The sequence below is a fragment of the Botryllus schlosseri genome, chromosome 15 (assembly GCF_051294905.1).
Source record: "Botryllus schlosseri isolate E-star chromosome 15, Bs_hap1, whole genome shotgun sequence".
NCBI classification, from domain to species: domain Eukaryota; kingdom Metazoa; phylum Chordata; class Ascidiacea; order Stolidobranchia; family Styelidae; genus Botryllus; species Botryllus schlosseri.
This window is the reverse complement of record NC_137250.1, coordinates 6,293,371-6,312,495: the sequence shown is the minus strand read 5'-3', so window position 1 is coordinate 6,312,495 and position 19,125 is coordinate 6,293,371. Positions and strand designations below refer to the sequence as shown.

The window sequence follows — 19,125 nt, the reverse complement described above, 5'->3', positions numbered from 1 at the left end:
TTCAAAATCAATGACCACACAATCTGTATTCCAAACAACTAGCAAAATACAATGCCGTAATCACGCCTCATACCCCGAAAAGGCAATTTGATTTGAATTGTGACTTGACTCGTGACTTGACTTGACTTGACTCGACTTCATTCGAGTCACCTCCGAAAATCGACTGACTTGACTTGACTCGAGTCACCTTCGAAAAATCGATTGATGTGACTTGACTCGAGTCAAAATGAGCAATGAGTCGAATTGACTCGTGACTCGAAGGTAGTGACTTGATCCCAACACTGGTTTACTAATGCCTTAAGGCCCCTCGTCGTCATCTTGGTTCGTACCGGATTTTCACTGATGCGACGGATAAATGATTGATTAATTGAATATTTTATGTTGTGATTGTCTGGTTTCCATGAAAATGTAATTGAGATTGTAATTGAGCAAAATTTTGATCAAATTACAATTACAATTACAATTACACAAAATAGAAATGCTTCAATTACAATTACAATTGCAATTAAATGGAAAAATGTAATTACATACATTCAGGTCAATTACAAATTACAATTGATCCAACTCTGATGGTAACCCGATGATATAATGATACAAATACCTATGTTGAATTGTGACTCACTATGAAGGTGAAAAGTTGAACGGCTTTCTGATATTCTTTGTTAGTCTTGTTGCGTGTATCTTTAGTACAATTGCCGACTGCCAAGGTCATTTCAAACTCCATATGAGTCGTGGCTGCAAGAAATAAATCGATCAGTAAGTTGATACTAAAGCTTAAAGTCTTACAAATCAATGTAGGCCTTGTAAACAAACCAAACATGCGCCAGGGGATTTATTGCATGTGCTGATATTTAGACTGTCACCAAGAGTAAAATAATAATATCATACTTGTAATGATTTCTAAATTAAAATTCTAGTATATTTAAAGATAATGGTATTTCAAAGCACCCGTGTATTTTAAAAAGTCAAGGTTTCCTGGATAAATTAGATTGGTGCACTCGCAAAGATATTGAGATCTGCAAACGATGAATTCATAAAAATGAGTCCGAGCAGGCGATGAGATTGTCATTGATGAAAGTATCTTTTTGTTGTATAACGGCATTAGTATTGTGAATAAAACAATAAATAGCTGGTTCGTGGTACAGAACTTGAATATAGCTTTCAATACAGCATCCCTTGTAGCAGAATATTTATTAAACTCGAAGACTTTTCGGGTGCCTCTTTTCAAGAGTTAACGGCACACTAAAGGGAATTAAACAGATTTAAAAGCAAAACCAAAAAGGCAAAGTATGACGCAAAAATCAAAATCACAGACCATGAAATTCGCATTGTACCAATGGCAACAATAACAAACCATGAACTATACAGACTATAGAATGTAAACGTATAATGTATAATACGGACATACGGTACTATAGTAGCAGCGCAATTTGTAAATAAACAGTTACACGCACGGAACAACACGCACTAATGAGAAATTTGTAGGTTATAGAGGAAATCTTTTTGTCTGCATAAAATAGGTTTGCTCAACTGAATAATAGTAGACTCCAACACTTTTAAATGAAACAAAGACCTACCACGCGCAATGACAGTGAACATATTGTCGTCATAGCAGTGTTGGGATGACTCGAGTCATGACTTGACTCGATTCAGACTCGAGTCACCTTTTTCGTATGACTTGACTTGACTCGAGTAACTTTTCAAAAATGACTTGACTTGACTTGACTCGACGCTTCAAAAATGCAGATTGACTCGTGACTCGAAGCAAAATTTACGAGTCAATTTCAAGTCATCAAGTAATCGATGTGGACTAAATCGCCGTATCTTGTATAAGATAGGATTGTCAACCGATCACTCAATGATTGAGCGTTTAACCGAGCCTCCATTGTTACATCACTAATGAATTGATCGTTAACGCTGTGATCGGACCTTATACGGCTTGAAACCGGAAGTTCGTGATCTTGCTTCTGATTGGTCAGAATTTGTTGTCCTTGGTGATGACTGACAGCGTCGTCGTCAAGTGTATGCCGACTGCGCTAGTCCATAAGGAATGTAAACAAACATATTGGAACAGTATTTTGCAACCGTTTCAAAGCTGCAGGCCTTGTCAGGATGAGTCTGTTTGGTTATAACCTAAGATATAACATTCTATCGGCTGCAGTAACATCACCCCAGCAGGAGAAATACCATACTTTTCAGGAATTTCCATAGTCATTTTTAATTCTAAATGTTCTCTTTGTCGTAAATAGGTATATTATTGGTAAGACACTTATAGTTTGTTGTTATCCACTATGGTCCATTGTGCGGTGTTTGGATGTGCAGCTACACAAAAAAGAAATCCTGATCGATCTTTCCACCAATTTCCAAGTGATGAAAAGCTTAAAAAGACGTGGATAAACAGAATTAGCAGGAAAGATTGGTCGCCCAGTACTGGCTCCAGAGTGTGCTCTTATCACTTCAGAACAGAAGATTACAGCCGTAAGAGGGTGTCAGATGTGCCAGTTGGGTTCCAGAAAAAAAGGTTAAGAAATGATGCCGTGCCGAGCTGCAATCTTCGAGGCGAGAAAGAGGATACACGGAATAACAAGCGTAAAACGTGTACAGCTCAGCGTGCTAGTGACACAACTTTGGATGCAGATAAAAATTGTCATAATTCATCTAGCTCAGTATCCACCAACTCTCCTGATTGCTCTGTAAATGGCAGCACAAAAGCCATGTCATCGTCTTCAGAACAATGTTGCAGTAGCTCAGAATCAGATACCCACCCCCAAGGAGGAGAGCTTGAAAAGCTGAGAGGTGAAGTAGCTGTTGCTCGTAGTGTAATTGCTGCTCTTGTTGATAAGACCAGAAACCAAGAGCAACAAATTGATGCTGGTGTGATCAGACTAGATGACCTTTACGGTCTTATCGATCATTCCTATCTAATACCGAATACTGTGCACGCATATTGTCTGTACCACCATCACTGCCGTTTGTTATGTATTTTGGTTCGATGAAAATTAAGACTCTCTCTCTCTCTCTCTCTCTCAAGAGTGACAATGAAGCTAAACTTCTTTCTATGCTTGGACATAGGGTTGTTCAAAATTTGGAAAATGTTTGGAATTATGCGTGTCCATCGCTTATTCTGTAGATTATTGTTAAAAAACAATAATGGGCTTGAAAGAAGCTCCCAGGAAAGCCGCTAACATTTGTCTAAATGCGTTTGAAAGTCGTTGTTGAAGAGTGGGCGGGCAATCACGAAACCACGGTTCTTGATTGGGTAATCGGCTAAGCTTCACTGATTACTGCAACAGCTGACTCGGATTCGGGAACTTCGCTTTACTAAATTGAAAATCTGTTTTGCTGAGGTAGAGTCTGTTCGTAGCGGTTGTGGTTCTGTACAAGCGCGTTGTCGGTTGATGAGTCATTTGTAGTACCGTAACACGTGTTCTTTGAATGCTTCAGAGTCGATAGCAGTAGTTTATGATTTGGAGCAACAATAGTGCAGTCATGGCAGAGGCAAAACGGCGAAAGATTGCACATATGCCGCAGCGAAGAACAAGATCCAAATCTGAGCAGTACTTGGTCGGATATACTTGCGATTAGCCTACATCTGTGGCTCGAGATTACCTACTATATGAGAAGTAATGAGTTACTTGCTGCATCTGAAAGAGCATTGTCCTCAGTCAACCCCTAATGATGAACTATGTACTGTGGTGGTGGATGATGTAATGACAGTGTGGAAAATGGCGAGAATTGCGGCAATGCAGAAATCACATGTGGTGCGATCACTTCAAAACCTGCACGAAAGATGGCGTGATCTGAAGAAGAATCCGAAACAGGAAAGTGATCCCAAGGGTAAGAGGAGAAAATTCACTGATAATTTGGACAAGCTGTGGGATATTGGAAGTAGAGATGCCATAACAACAATAGAAAATGACATCTATCTATCACATGAAAGAAAGCTTGAAGACATTGCATTTTATCAGTGGCGGCTCGTCCTATAGGGCAACTGGGGCATTGCCCCACCTAAAATTCTGTTCAATAACAATTCTTTACCATTTATAGACGCACACCTATCTATATAAACCGAAATCACAGCGAAAATCGTATACTTCTTGTCCTTTCGCTTGTAAATGCCCATATATAGCGAAGTCTATGCGAAAATCAAATTCTCTTCTGTGTTTTCGCTTTGCGAATGCCTAGCCGGGGCTTGCCCCGGTAGCGCTCATAACAAGCTTTCACTGTCTATTCTCTCAAAACCGCGCATAATAAGGAAACGGTGATTTACTCTCTCCTATTCATAAAATTACCGAGCAACCGGGGCACGATAGCTCTGTGCCCTTAAGGTGTGATGTAACAATCGTATCTATAGCTGAACTCTGTTACCGTCATATGCGTTTTGTCGACCTTTGTTGGTATAGGTCGATTTTAATGGGGTTTCACACCATGAAAACTCTTGAAACTTGTTATGTCATGTCGTGATGGTGGTATTTAACACTGCCCCAAGTTTCAGGGTTTCTACTTAAAGTTTAGGGTAGTAATTCCGTTTCCGAAGTTGAGTGTGTGCTGATCCGTCATGTATCGCAAACAGATTTTACTCAAAAGCCGGTATTGGTATCCATTGGTTTTGACGGTGTTCAATACTGAGATCGGTTATGACATTTGGCACGGTAAGTCTTAATGTTAGTATCGAACGCTGTACCAAGTTTTAAGTTTGTCACTGAACTGTGTTAGTGGTAATTTCGTTTCCTAATTCGAGTGAGAGCTGACTCGTCATTTATCGCTAACAGATTATACGCAAAGCCGGTATTGGTCTCTATTGATTTTAACGATGCTCCTTACCTAGATCCGTCATAAGCTTTTGCACGGTATGTCTTGATTTTAGTATCGAACGCTGTGCCAAGTCTCAAGGTTGACACTCAATGATTAGGGCAGTATTTTCGTTATCAAGGTCGAGTATGGTAAAGATGTGCTCCGATCTGACACTTTAGCCTACAACACATTGCGGATTTCACGCAAAAGCCGGTGTATCTGCGGTAACGTTAAGTGAGATGATGATATCATTCTCAGTTTGCATTCAAATATTTACTTTGATCGTATATTCTCCAATGTCAATTTCACCGTGAAATTGTGGCCTTCAAGCCATTTGCGTACAACCCCTCGTCACTTGATCAGCCTATTCCTCAGTAAATTTTACGCAAAATTCGGTGTTGGTCTGTTCGCATTAATTTTGACAGTGTACCATACCGAAAAGGGCCTTGAGGCCACTTCTCGATAATGTCTTGTAACAGTGTACCAAGTTTAAGGCTTTCATCCACGTATTTATTCGGTAATATATTTTTCAAAGGCGATTTCGCAGCAGACCTATAAGACAGTAATAAAAACGTATGTGTCGTGTTACAGTCTCCAGTTTCAAGGCCAAAATCTCTTATGCTGTACCGAGACCAAATTTCCGACGCTGCTATTCTTAGTCCTTTACAATGATGTTTTGGATTCAATAGGACAGGCCCAATCTATGAGATAACAATTGCGTATCTGTCCGAATTCGTTGACCTTTCCAATTGGGCTTACGCTATCTCTCGAGTTATAGTCATTTCCATTTCTGCAGATAATTAGTCAGGTCTAATGCGAACATGAACCGTGTTGAATCTTTGTTCCGTACGCCGTTTACGCAGTTACCACACTTCAAGTCACAGCTCACCAGCGGACCTCTCGTGGTACATACGTTAAAATCACTGTTGCCGGGAAATTCATGTTACCGTACCATCATTAAGTTACTTGTTTACGTTGGAAAACGCCATTGTGACGTCATCTTGATAAAAAGTCGCTTGCAGCCCTTGCCCCACCACCGGATATTGTCACGAGCCGCCACTGCATTTTATGAAGATCAACGGCAATCTCGCCAGTCAATAATGTTGGGAAGAGACAAAATTCTGGCTAAAGACCTCAAAAAGAAAACAGCAGCCATTGCAGATCAAACTGTTGAAAACGTTTCACACGACTCAAGTTGTGACTATGTTGTTTTAGCATCATCGTCATCTTCAAAAGAGGGTGACAGTTTGAAGTCAAGTTCTGACTATGATGCTGATGTTGGACTTGGCACCTCGACCCAATCCATTAAACTGATGGCACCTAAAAATATTATGAAAAACACGCATGTGTCCCAAGCTCTGGATCCATTGCAAGTAACTGACTACGATGCAACGATGCTGATGGGAGCATTTATTAAGGCTTGTGGAGGAGATATAGCCATGTTCTCCCTGTCAAGATCTTCAACGAAGAGAGCCAGGGAAACAAATCGCCTGGAAATATCTCAGGACATTTTGGAAAAATTTGCCGAAAATAGACCACAGCATGTTGCCATTCATTGGGATGGAAAACTCACAGAGGATACTTGAGATTCATCCAGGACATGTCGAGTTACAAGGAACATGATGAACAAGTTTCCAAAGCTGCTTCACAAAAGCTTTTAAAGCATGACTGGTATATCGTGGAGGAAACCGCTGTATATGCCTTGTTTTCGCCGAGTGAAAGCAATGAAACCCGAGAAAATATGGCAAAGACGCTCCTGCAGGTAGAGCGAACTTCAAGTTTCAGGAGAGCCCGCCCTCGTTGAATGCAACTGTACACATCAACAAGGACGCTACTTTGTCTCATTTTATTGGGCCACAGTCGTACATATTTGATGTTTTTGAATGCTCTGGGGCGTGGCTAGCTCAACCGGTTGATGTTTGGCACTTATCAGATTCCTACACCAGAATGAGCTCCTACATCAGTTCTGTCAAAGTCGTTAATGATGCCGCCGAACGAGGTGTTAAGCTAAGCACAGACTATGCTGCAATCTTGACTGACAATGAACAACAAAGACACAGTCTGCTTCAAGCTGTGGAACAGCATAGGAAGATAGTTGGAGACAGCAGGAAGTCAACTCTAATCAGAAGGCTGTACTCTGCAACTTGTGCCTGACAATGCAACACTGATCTGCAACATACTTTTTTATTGTCCTTTGTAAATAGTGCTTTTTGCCTTCATTCAATTGTGAATAAAAAGTGTAATGTGCGTTCGTTTATGGTGAGACGTCGGCTAGTCATAACAAGTACTACTGAGATGTTGACTCCTGGTGGTAAATTTTTGAGTTTCACTCACTGTCAGTAACTTTTGGAAAGGTTGAAGGTAGCAAGATGCATGCATCTAGTTTATTCGTATCTCAACTAGCGAGAGCACCTGTGCAATACATATCACTTATACACATTCTGCAGGTAGATATTAACTTAGGCGGTTGCAATGTTTTACTATGGACTCTTGATGACAACACTAACAAAGGCAATATATCATGTCTGTAATGCCACCAACAGAAACGACTGCACAACAGCACGCAAAAATCGTTACCAGCAGTGTTCACAAAGTCGGTCTTTCAGCCAATCATTAGCTTATTATTACCGGCTTCAACCAATCAGGATTAATGGCTTCTCATTGCCCGCCCACTTCATCGATTCCCCGCCCACTCGCCGACGGCTACTTTCAAACGCATTTAGACAAATATTACCGGCTTTCCTGCGAGCTTCTTTCAAGCCCATTATTGTTTTTTAACAATAATCTACAGAATAAGCGATGGACACGCAGAATTCCAAACATTTTCCAAATTTTGAACAACCCTATTGGACAATCTTCACGGATGTTCATAGCGGCAAATATGACTGATGCTGAACTTCACAATTTCACCGGACTGAATAGAGATATCTTTGATATTATTGTGCTGGAGATTGACCGATTTCAGCCATTGAATTATTGGACTGGCAAAAGTGTACATTCTGTGAGCACTTCTGAACAGCTGCTGATACTCCTCATGAAATTGAAATTCGACCTACCGAATGTGTTTTTAGCCAAGCAGTTCAAGCTAAGTCATACGTCAATCAACAATATATTTTTAACCTACTTGCACGCCATGCATGAAATATTCTTCAAGCAATTTTTGAACCAAGTTCCATCGGTTGCAAAGCATTTGTGCTCTACTCCACAAAAGTTCCAAGATATTCCAAATTGTCGCATGATCACAGACTGCACAGAATTCTTTATAGAGACTCCAAGACAAGATCTTGAAGCAGCTTGTTCAAGTTTTAGCAACTACAAAAAGCGACTGACAGCTACCTTATTGGAGTAGCTCCGAATGGAGCAATAACATACATCAGTGATGGATACCCTGGCAGTACCAGTGATAAAATGATTACCAAGCTGTCAGGGGTTTTACAACATTTTCAGGTCTGTATCAGCATTAGAATCAGTGGTAAACCTATTATAAGATGATAATTATCAGGCTTGTAATGACATGAGTAACAATTTTTCTATTGAATAGACTTTCGTCATTGTCATTGTCATTTTCATATGTTTGAATCCCTTCAATGTGCCGATTACTGTTGACAAGAAGCACCCAAAATATATTATACGTATTCCTGCAATGGCTGTTTTTATAAAACTTATTTTGCAGTAACATGAGGCAGAAACGAATTCAAATAAAAATCAGTCAACTTAGGGAAGTTGGTTTCGCCCCAACGATTGTCCTTTGCCACCTTTATGATGTGGATATCTTTTGTGGTCCATAATACAAAATGACCCCATGAAGTCTTGGCTGCTTCCATTCCGGCCTGGATTTGATGCCAATATTCATGGTTGATTTTCAATGAACCACATTGATCCAAATATGGAGAAGTATCTCTTCCACGTTTCTCAAACATTATATCATTAAAAGTTTTATTGCGGTGAATCCATGGACACTTGATTTCTAATAGCCCTCTTTCGCCACTAGAAGTGCTTATAACTCCATCTGGGCTGCAACCAAGATAACCACAAGGGAATAGAAGCAATCCAACCTTCATAATAGAGTTGCCGGTGTAGTCTTCATATGCTTTTATCGCGACATCCTCATGCATCTGACCCCACATTATTGCACTTTTGCAGGATAAATTATATTCACCACAAAGCGTTTTGAATAGGGACTCGGGGTAGACACCAGAGCAACCATGTCTGTCGAAAGCTTTCATCACCCGTCCAAAGTTGCTTCCAGTCAGTCTGTAACTGCGCATTCGACCCCATAATTGTGATCGAGATTGTAGCTTGGTCTTTTCAGCAACGACGGTAATTTGATCCGGGTCTACACGGCACTTATTCAAAAATTCATTCTTGTCAATTTTGAATAGTGTGAAGAGATCAGATACATTTTCCGTTATGCTGACAAATGAAGATACATGTGATGGTGGCTCCGGACCTGTAATCCATTTTATTGGGCACGTAGCTTTCATTATATGTGTTTGGAAGGATTTTCCATCTTCAACGTCAAATTTTCTTGGCAAGGCACTGAAACATTTTTTGGATGAAGGAAATAACTCTTTCATCGGCTGTACGTTTTCTTTACATGCCCTTCTTGGGTGTGTAATCCACGAATTCGGCAGATCGGTTTTAGACATTCCATTTTTGTTAACATAGATCGCAACTGTGGCCATGTGGCTGCAAATCCATTTGCCCCGCGGGCATTCACACGTTGCACTACTGATGCCCCCAGTCCATCTAAATTGATGGTGACTTTGTAAACACAGTCTTTACAAGATGCTCTGATCTTTGCAATAATCTGAAAGTCTTCTATTTTTAGCGAGATAACATGATTGGATTTGATTTTCAACTCTGCTTTTCCAATTACAGCCAGGTCTTCAGAAAAGAATGATAACGCTCCTGCTAGGGTGACTACCTCTGAATCCATGAATTACGAATAGCTTCCGATGTTACTACAATCGAAATAATATTATACTGTATATTAGGTAACATCCAAGAGCTACATAGTTGATAACAACAAATTATAAGTGTCTTATCAATAATATCCCTATTTACGATAAAGGTAACATTTATAGAATTAAGAATAACTATGGAAATTCCTGAAAATTATGGTATTTCTCCTGCTGGGGTGATGTTACTGCAACCGATAAAATGTTATACCTCAGGTTATAACCAAACAGACTCATCCTGACAAGGCCTAGAACTTTGAAACGGTTGCAAAATACTGGCTTGCCTTGACTAGCGCAGTCGGCATACACTTGACGACGACGCTGTCAGTCATCACCAAGGACATCAAATTCTGACCAATCAGAAGCAAGATCACGAACTTCCGGTTTCAAGTCGTATAGCTTACATCAGTGTCTCCCAAACTTTTTTAGCTACCGCCCCCCTGGACAACGAATAAAGTGCCAGCGCCCCCCGACACCTCCCCTCAGACCACGCCTAAATGATAAAACGAAAGTTGTTCTGCATTTATTACAGCTTATAATAGGGTTACCATATTTCAGCAACCCAAAATCCGGACACTCTTCAGCGCCCACTAGTGGATTTCAAATTGAGTTGTGACGTCACACTAGCAAAGCTTTGCTCATAGACCAGAGGTGGTCACGATCCGGTTCAGGAGTATGTGACTGTGTGTTGTGTAACCAGGACCGAAAGCACATGTTTTCAGCCCCCTCTCGCCCAAATAAACAATGATTTTGAGCCCACACTATAGGGTAATCTATGCAACTTGCCGGTGCGCACCACGGAGCTTTATAGAAACGCTACATCCAGTGGTTTCCAACCTTTTATGGTCGCGACTCCATATCCAATTTGAAAATGTTCCGTGGTCCAGATCAAAATATGACGAGCTGATTACTAAAAGAAGGCAGTACCTTTGCCCAGACTTACACTTACTCGCGGGCTATTTCGGAAGCTGATTACGTTCAACATATTCGCAAACCCAAAATAAAGGCAAACGACCCCCCGCCCCCTCCCACAAGTTTGGAACCACTATCTTCGAATAAACCATTTAAACGGCCCTAACGATCTCTAGGAATATACCGTTCTCCTATAATTGCGATTACAATCCAGTAAATGAAGGTTGTTTTTATTTATATTTTATTGCGGTTTTTGCGAGGGTGGTAGTCTCCATATTAAAATCAATAAATGTGATAGTAAATCGCGCGCAGCGCGAAGAAAAATATCATGCATTAGCATAAAAATTCCAAAACAAATATTGTTTTTATGCTGATTCACGAAAAAGTTATGAGCCTACGCCAAGTCTTCAAAATTCCGGACATTTGGCATATTTTAGAAATTCCTCTCGGACGCTAGTTTGAACAGTGAAATTCCGGACATGTCCGGGAAATTCCGGACGTATGGCAACCCTAGCATATAATGAGACGGATGAAGCTGTTGTATTATTATTATCATCATCCTCGACATATTGGGTTTGTGTGGTGATAAGAACAATCTTATCCTAAAATCTCCAGGGTTCACGTCCCGTACTGTCAAGTCGATTTCTGCTGTGAGCCTTGTCACCTTATCACGGCACTTAAAACACGTTTTATCGAATATGAGTGGGGAAGGGCAATGACGAAAAACTCTAACCGACTCCAGTACGAGTATTGCTATTTGATTCAATTGTGTATCCAGAACGATTGATTGGAGGTACTGAACTTTGGATTGAACTCAAACTTGTTCTACACAGCAATGTAATCAGCTCCTCAATCATTTCACGCTCGTAAACTTCACTGAATGGATTGAATATCCCGAGAGGAATTTCTTATTGGAATATATCCTGGAATCAAATCACCATCTCCTCGCGCAATTTTCCGAGTTGATTGCCTTATGTTATTCCATCAAATTACGGTGAAATATCACGGGCTTATCATTGAATCCGGACAGTGCCATTTTAACCTTTATCAGGTTCATCATTGCTAAGAACGGATATATTCTACTCATAAATTTTGGAAAATATGCCCGTCAAGTGGAAGCGATATAGTTTCTCGCAACCAGAAACGCTGTGTCGAAGGCCACGGTCGCGGCACTGTGGTAAATCAACGATCGTTTGAGACGAAGTAAAATCACGTAAGGCAGTTTCTGTAATGCCATCACACCTTGCAGTGAGCAATACCTGCTCAAATTCTCACAACACACAGTGAACCACGCTTTCCAGGGACACTGCCGTCTGCTGAATTAGTCCATTGATGGGCAGGTTCAACATTGTGAAGTAACAATGGACTTCTCCGGTACAGCTGAATAGATAGACCAGGGGTGGGCAAACTACGGCCCGCGGGCCGCATGCGGCCCGCAACACCGTTCTATGCGGCCCGCGAGAGTCCAAAGAAACTTTTTTTAAATATTGATAAAATGCGTACTAAAAATCGAATTAATGCAGGACTTGATTAACTTTTTCTTAGTATATTTCACCATGATAATTCTAAGACAGTGGTTCTTAAACTGGTGGGCGTCCCCCCAAGCTCCACTGAAAATTTACTTCGCGCTCCGCGCGATTTACATCCAATTCACAGTTGTTGCTCTGTAGTTAGTCTGTATTACATTTTTCAAAATCTCTCATCCGCAGTCGTAACCTTCCATGCCATCAAACTACCCGTTAGGTTTGCTAGCATCCTGGTTGCGTTTTGTGATATGACTATAAGGGGGCGCGAAGTCTTACACCATCATAAGGGGGGGGGGGGCGTGTCTTAAAAAGTTTGAAAACCACTGATCTAAGGTAAATACTTGATATCACAGCGGGGTAGCTGCAATGAGATTGACATAGTTTGGATCACGAGTGGGAATTCAGATTGGCCACTCCATTTTTAAGTATTTCAGTGATGTGCTTATAAAAACCGATTCGGGCGGGTCTTAGGTAGATTGTCGTTGTCTGTATGCGTAGAATTAGGGTATTTATATTTTATCTACACATTGGAAGCGTGTTTGAAGCTGACATGGTTATGATGCTGTCAGCATTGTGTGTCCTGGAACTGAACCAAAAGTGGGATTAGTAAATCTATGAACATATTTCTGCTCACAGATTTAAATTACAATCCTGTTCTAAGAATCGGGCCAACCGACTTCCATCTCTATAGTTTTGACAAATTGTTTATTGAGGTCCGCCAGCCTATGAAATCTCGCGACTGTGTTTCTGAAGCGTGTACGATATCACCAAAGCAATGTTTGGTTTGTTTTGAATAAGCACATATACTATCTCCATGTCCTCACTATATAATCAAATATCAATATTGCGTTTTGGTTTATAATCCCAATTTTATATAGTGCGGCCCGCGAATGGATTCAGATGTTGAATGCGGTTCGCGAGCTCAAAAGTTTGCCCACCCCTGAGATAGACGGACGACGCTAAATTGCCCTGACTTAATCGATTCCGCATTTTTACTGCGAATATAGCTGCTTTATTTATCAATAGTTTCAACACTACGCAGCAGTTGTCTTCTAAACCTACACCGCCCCATTTTCCCTCAGCGCCCCCTACCGCCCCACTTTTAGAGCCAGAGCCCCCCAATCGCCCATTTCGTGGCCAGCGCCCCCTTCAAGCTCGCGAACGCCCCCAGGGGGGCGCTGGCGCCCACTTTGGGAACCACTGGCTTACATTGTCGTAATCCTGCTCACCTCAACCAACCTTCTTGCGTGCTTTAAATCGAACGAATATTGTCCATACGTTTATAGTTGTATATCATGGATATATATGTGGGTAGGGTATTGCTCCATATCATTTTATTGAACCTTCTGATGCTTCATATGCTATCCTATATTTTGGCTGAAAATTATAAATCAGGGGTGGGCAGAGCTGCTTCACGCGCGAGCCGCATATCAAAAATCGTTGCCTTAAAAGACTCACAACGCAAAAATTGATCTATACTACTATATTTCGTCACAAGGAAATGTAAGGTATCGAATGAAGTTTATTATTGTGTGGTATCAGAAGATGCGTCTCCACCTAGGCTGCAAGGTGTTTGAAATCGGACTGATATGACGTCAACCAGAGCGGAGCTCGGTAATCACAATACTTCATAAACATGTCTTTTTTGGGTAACTCTTGGAAATTAAAGTTTTGGTGTTTGGTTTCGTTATTACGTTTCAATTATAGCTGTGTGATTATTGGGCGAATCTTGACGGAAAAGGCACAGTGGGTTATGTTCATTATCACCGAATGCACATGGCACACTCATTGAAGAGTCGCAATCAAAGACTCAAAGAGCATGCAGCACGCGGCTCGTGAGTTGCAGTTTTCCCTCCCCTGAGGCTAGACCGCTATAATTGTGTAGTTAAACGTTTCTACGTATGCATGAGCGATAGAGCGCCTTCTTGCGTGTATAATCAACTCTTTATTCGTTCCTCGATTCAGAATAAATGGGGACTCCATCCGTATTTAAAACAGTTAGCAAAATGCGATGACCTTGAATCATGTATCGTACTTTGAAAATTCAACTTGACTCGAATAGTGACTTGACTCGTGACTTGACTTGACTTGACTCGAGTCACCTTTGAGAATCGAGTGACTTGACTTGACTCGAGTCAAAATCTGCAATGACTCGAGATGACTCGTGACTCGAAGGTAGTGACTTGATCCCAACACTGCATCATAGTGCTGTGCGCAGGCAAGGTTTTCACTCAAATGCTGACCGATTGACGAAGCATATGCTTGGTAATCGTCATAGCAGTCTGTTTTTGCAGCCAATTTGCACTGACGTGCGAGCTCCGTGCGATCATTTGCGCATGTTGCTATCACAGCGTTAACACGCATGTAGTGTACACGACGAAACCCTTGTTACCCAACTCTCGAAAAGATGTACTTCCTGCCTTTGATGCAAGTAATGTTGTTTACCAATACAAGTGCCACTGTGATAGTAGGTATGTAGGACGTACATCTCAAAGATTGTTTGAGCGTATTAAGCAGCATATCCCAAAATTGATTCGGTCAAAAACATGCGCAAATGATCGCACGGAGCTCGCACGTCAGTGCAAATTGGCTGCAAAAACAGACTGCTATGACGATTACCAAGCATATGCTTCGTCAATCGGTCAGCATCTGAGTGAAAACCTTGCCTGCGCACAGCACTATGATGACAATATGTTCACTGTCATTGCGCGTGGTAGGTCTTTGTTTCATTTAAAAGTGTTGGAGTCTACTATTATTCAGTTGAGCAAACCTATTTTATGCAGACAAAAAGATTTCCTCTTTAACCTACAAATTTCTCATTAGTGCGTGTTGCTCCGTGCGTGTAACTGTTTATTTACAACAGGGGTCACCAACACGCGGCCCGCGGGCCGCATGCGGCCCACGAGGTCATATTTTGCGGCCCGCGACTTGAGTTGAGATTTCGGAAGAAAGCTAAGAAAACATTTTGCAAATGCTGAAATTGACCTGCAATGGCCGAAATACTGCCAAGACCGAGACGTTTAGAAAACGGCTTAGGGCAGTGGTTCTGAAACTGTGGGGCGCGTCCCCTTGTGGGTGCGTGAAAGCATCTGAAGGGGGCGCGGAGCTGCAGTCAACTGAAAAAATTTTCGCGCTATGCGCGATTTACCTCGAGTTCATTCTTATAGTTATTGCTCTGTGTACGGTCCCGAATTCACATTATAGAATTCTCTCATCAACATTCATAACCATCCATGCCATTAAACTATCCGTTCGGATTGCTAGCTGTATGGATGCATTTTGTGATGTGACAATAAGGGGGGACGACAATTTTCAGTATCATAAAGCGGGACATGTCAATAAAGGTTTGAAAACCACTGGCTTAGGGCTTCTTCACAAGATCAAGCTTTACGTGGAGATGGTCTTCCATCTAGTAACGTATCTCGCTAGCTCAAAAAAGCGTTTCAAGGTATCGTGCACAGCTCAAGGTTCAAAATAAAATAAAATTGATGACGGTGATATTCTGTTCTATTTTTATTCCTTTAATAAAATGTTACTTCTTTTGTGATCACTATGCCCATCGCCTATGTTAGGTAGCACTGCGTTGTACTGACATAGAGTTTTAAAACGTGGTTGCCTACTTTATATCGATATTGAATTCATGCGGCCCGCGGCCGCTACGAACTTTGAAAAGTGGCCCGCGACCCGTTTTGAGTTGGCGACCCCTGATTTACAAATTGCGCTGCTACTATAGTACCGTTGTCCGTATACTTCATAGTTTGTTATTGTTGCCATTGGTACAGTGCGAATTTCATGGTCTGTGATTTTGATTGTTGCGTCATACTTTGCCTTTTTGGTTTTGCTTTTAAATCTGTTTAAATCCCTTTAGCGTGCCGTTAACTCTTGAAAAGAGGCACCCGAAAAGTCTTCGAGTTTAATAAATATTCTGCTACAATGGATGTTGTATTGAAAGAATCAAACATTGAAATCCTCTGCATACGATGAATTCGGAGAGATATGGCGGGGGTGCGGGTGGTGAGACAATTTTATTATTAATATTATTTTTATTATTGATGAAAAGGAGAGTGACGCTTTTCGCCTGTGAGGCCAGGTGCGTCACGAACTAGAATGGGCGATCGATATACCAAAATGTGGGCAAGAACCGATTTACAAGTAAGTGCCACAAGATAGAACAAACTCTGCAACATGGGATAACATTTCGGGAATTATCAGCAGATTTTCGAGTGTTGCAGTGATTTGGAGCTCGCGCACCCTGTCGAATAAAAAGTTTTGATGAAAATCATATCGATTGCAGTGCAGAAAAACATGCTCGACTGTTTCAGGTACTGTACAATGGTCGCAAAGGTCGGTGTCGCTACATCCAATTTTATAGAAATGCGCTTTCAGGCAGCAATGGCCTGAACGAAGCCGAAATACTATTCGTTCGTAAAGCCTATGTCGATGCATCGATGGAAAGTGGCCATCAGTCAATGATGTATGGAAATTTCGATAGTGACCTCCTCGGTCATTTCGTTGATATTCGGCGTTCCAGGTCGCTCTACAGTATTGACGTACTTTGACTTTCGCCTCAGTGTGGCTAATTTCGTCTGGAAGTGTCTGAGAAAGGGTATTTTCGATCTTGGTCCTGGCAGCTGGCCCAGCCAATTTGTCGGCTACCTCATTACCACCGATATCAGCATGCCCCGGTACCCAGGCCAGGACAACGATGCCGACATATGAGCATGCGACACAATGAAAAACGACAGTTAAGCATGCGACGCTATGGCATGAGGACACATTAGCATAGTAACACATGACCATAGGTACACATGAGCATTAGGACGCATGCGCATGGAGACATATCAGCACGGTGAAACATGAGCAAGGGGACACATGATCATGGAAACAGATTAGCATGCGACACTTGAGCATGGTTACACAACAGCATGGGACTAATCAACATGGTTACATATGGGCATGGTAACACGTGAGCATAGGGGCACATAACCATTGGGACACTTCACCATGTTGACACTTGTGCATGGTGATATATAAGAACATGGTGACATATTAGCATGATGACAAATGACCATGCAGACACTTGCGCATGCGACACTTGCGCATGCGACATTTGAGCATGCGGCACTTGAGCATGCGCCATTTGAGCATGTGACACTTGAGCACGCAACACTTGAGCACGCGAAACTTGAGCATTTGTCATTTATTAGTGTGTAGTTAACTAGCGTCAAAATCATGGATTTATACCAGACCGAAAATGATATATCTCTCCTCCTTCTCCTCCAACCCCAATATCCTCCCTCCCAACTTCAATACCCATCACTCCAACTCTGATCTTGGGATACCTTAACCCTAACGCAAACCGTAACCCTAACCCTAATCCTGGGATACCTTGACCTTAACCATAACCTAAACCCTAACCAACCCTAATATCCCCCCTCCCAACCCTAATACCCATCAGCTCCAACCCTAATCTTGGGATACCTTAACCCTAACCCAAACCAACCCTAATCTTGGGATACCTTAACCCCAGCATGGACCCTAACCCATCTCCAACCCAAATGTTCCCTCTAACCACCCACGGCACGTAAAACTTTCTTATCAAATGAGACCCGCAAAATAATATAATAAGTCCCGTGCCGAAATGCTAACTTGGAATCGCTTTCGTCTCACAAAAGGATATATTCTATTAGTTCGTCTGATACGTGTAAACGATTCCAATATATGTGGAGCAATGACAACCTTTATCGCTTTACCGTTTTTTTTCAGCATTTCAGACAAATCTATATGGTCACATGCTCAAGTGTCGCATGCTCAAATGTCACATGCTCAAGTGTCGCATGCACAAGTGTCACATGCTCAAATGTCGCATGCGCAAGTGTCTGCATATCTACGTGTCGCATGCTCAAGTGTCTGCATGTAGACGGATGGCATGCTCAAGTGTCGCATGCGTACGTGACCACATGCTCATGTGCACGTTTGCTCTTGTGTTCCCATGCCCATGTGTCCATATGCGCATGTGTGCCCACGTCCATGGAACGTACCAGCCAGTAGTTTTGTTACAACTCGCTGTGATATCGGCACATTCATCTGTGCCTAATGCACACTGATTTATCTCCAAATTGATAGTTCGTTTAAATGCAATAGCATCATATGTCCGAGAGAACATGCTAAGATAAAATACTCAGCTTGACACATACCTTCACAATTCACTCCATCTCCAGAATATCCATTATTGCAGGAACAAGTGTACGACCCAGCAGTATTGTTGCAACTAGCTTTGTTTTCGGCACAGTTACTTGTGTTTAATGCACACTCATCGAAATCTAAATTGATAGCTCGTTCAAATAATATATCATCAGAACGTATCTCCCAGAAAAATGCTACGAAATAATAAACAGTTATACACAAACCATCACAATTCACTCCGTCTCCAGAATACCAGCTATTGCAGGAACAAGTGTACCACCCTGCAGTGTTGTTACAAATAGCTTTGTTTTCGGCGCAGTTACTTGTATTTACTGCACACTCATTTAGATCTAAATTGATATCTCGTTTAAATAGTATACCATCGGAACGTATCTCCCAGAAAAAATTCTACAGGATAATAAACAGTTGGACACAAACCTTCACAATTCACTCCATCTCCAAAATATCCGCTATTGCAGGAACATAAGTACGATCCAGCAGTATTGTTGCAACTAGCTTTATTTTCAGCACAGGTATCGGTGTGTAATTCACATTCATTCAGATCTAAATAAAAGTTCAGTTCCATGGAATACCATTATACATTGCAAACAATATGGTACAATATTATCGACGAATTGGGTAGAACTTCACAATAAAGTACATTTCCAAAATATCCGTTACTGCCGAATCAGCAGTATTGTTACAACTCGCTTTTTTCGGCATATTTATCTGTGTCTAATTCACAT

The 19,125-nt window shown here is 41.5% G+C and overlaps 2 protein-coding genes across 2 annotated transcripts in view; both read right to left on the bottom strand.

The window, feature by feature from the left end:
• Positions 1-19,125, bottom strand: part of LOC145457587 (uncharacterized) — a 210,691-nt gene that overhangs the window by 58,210 nt on the left and 133,356 nt on the right. Inside the window, 3 exon segments of the mRNA XM_080335810.1 lie at positions 623-735; positions 18,391-18,516; positions 18,818-18,943. Of these exon segments, the coding sequence (XP_080191936.1) occupies positions 623-735; positions 18,391-18,516; positions 18,818-18,943 (365 nt within the window).
• On the bottom strand, positions 1,403-13,270 carry LOC145456664 (uncharacterized). Its single transcript, XM_080334762.1, has one exon. It carries the CDS (start codon positions 9,477-9,479, stop codon positions 8,457-8,459), a length of 1,023 nt encoding a protein of 340 aa, XP_080190888.1. The 5' UTR covers positions 9,480-13,270; the 3' UTR covers positions 1,403-8,456.

Coding starts and splice junctions, on each gene's coding strand:
- LOC145456664 (XM_080334762.1), bottom strand. CDS start 9,479: ATGGCCACAGTTGCGATCTATGTTAACAAAAATGGAATGTCTAAAACC.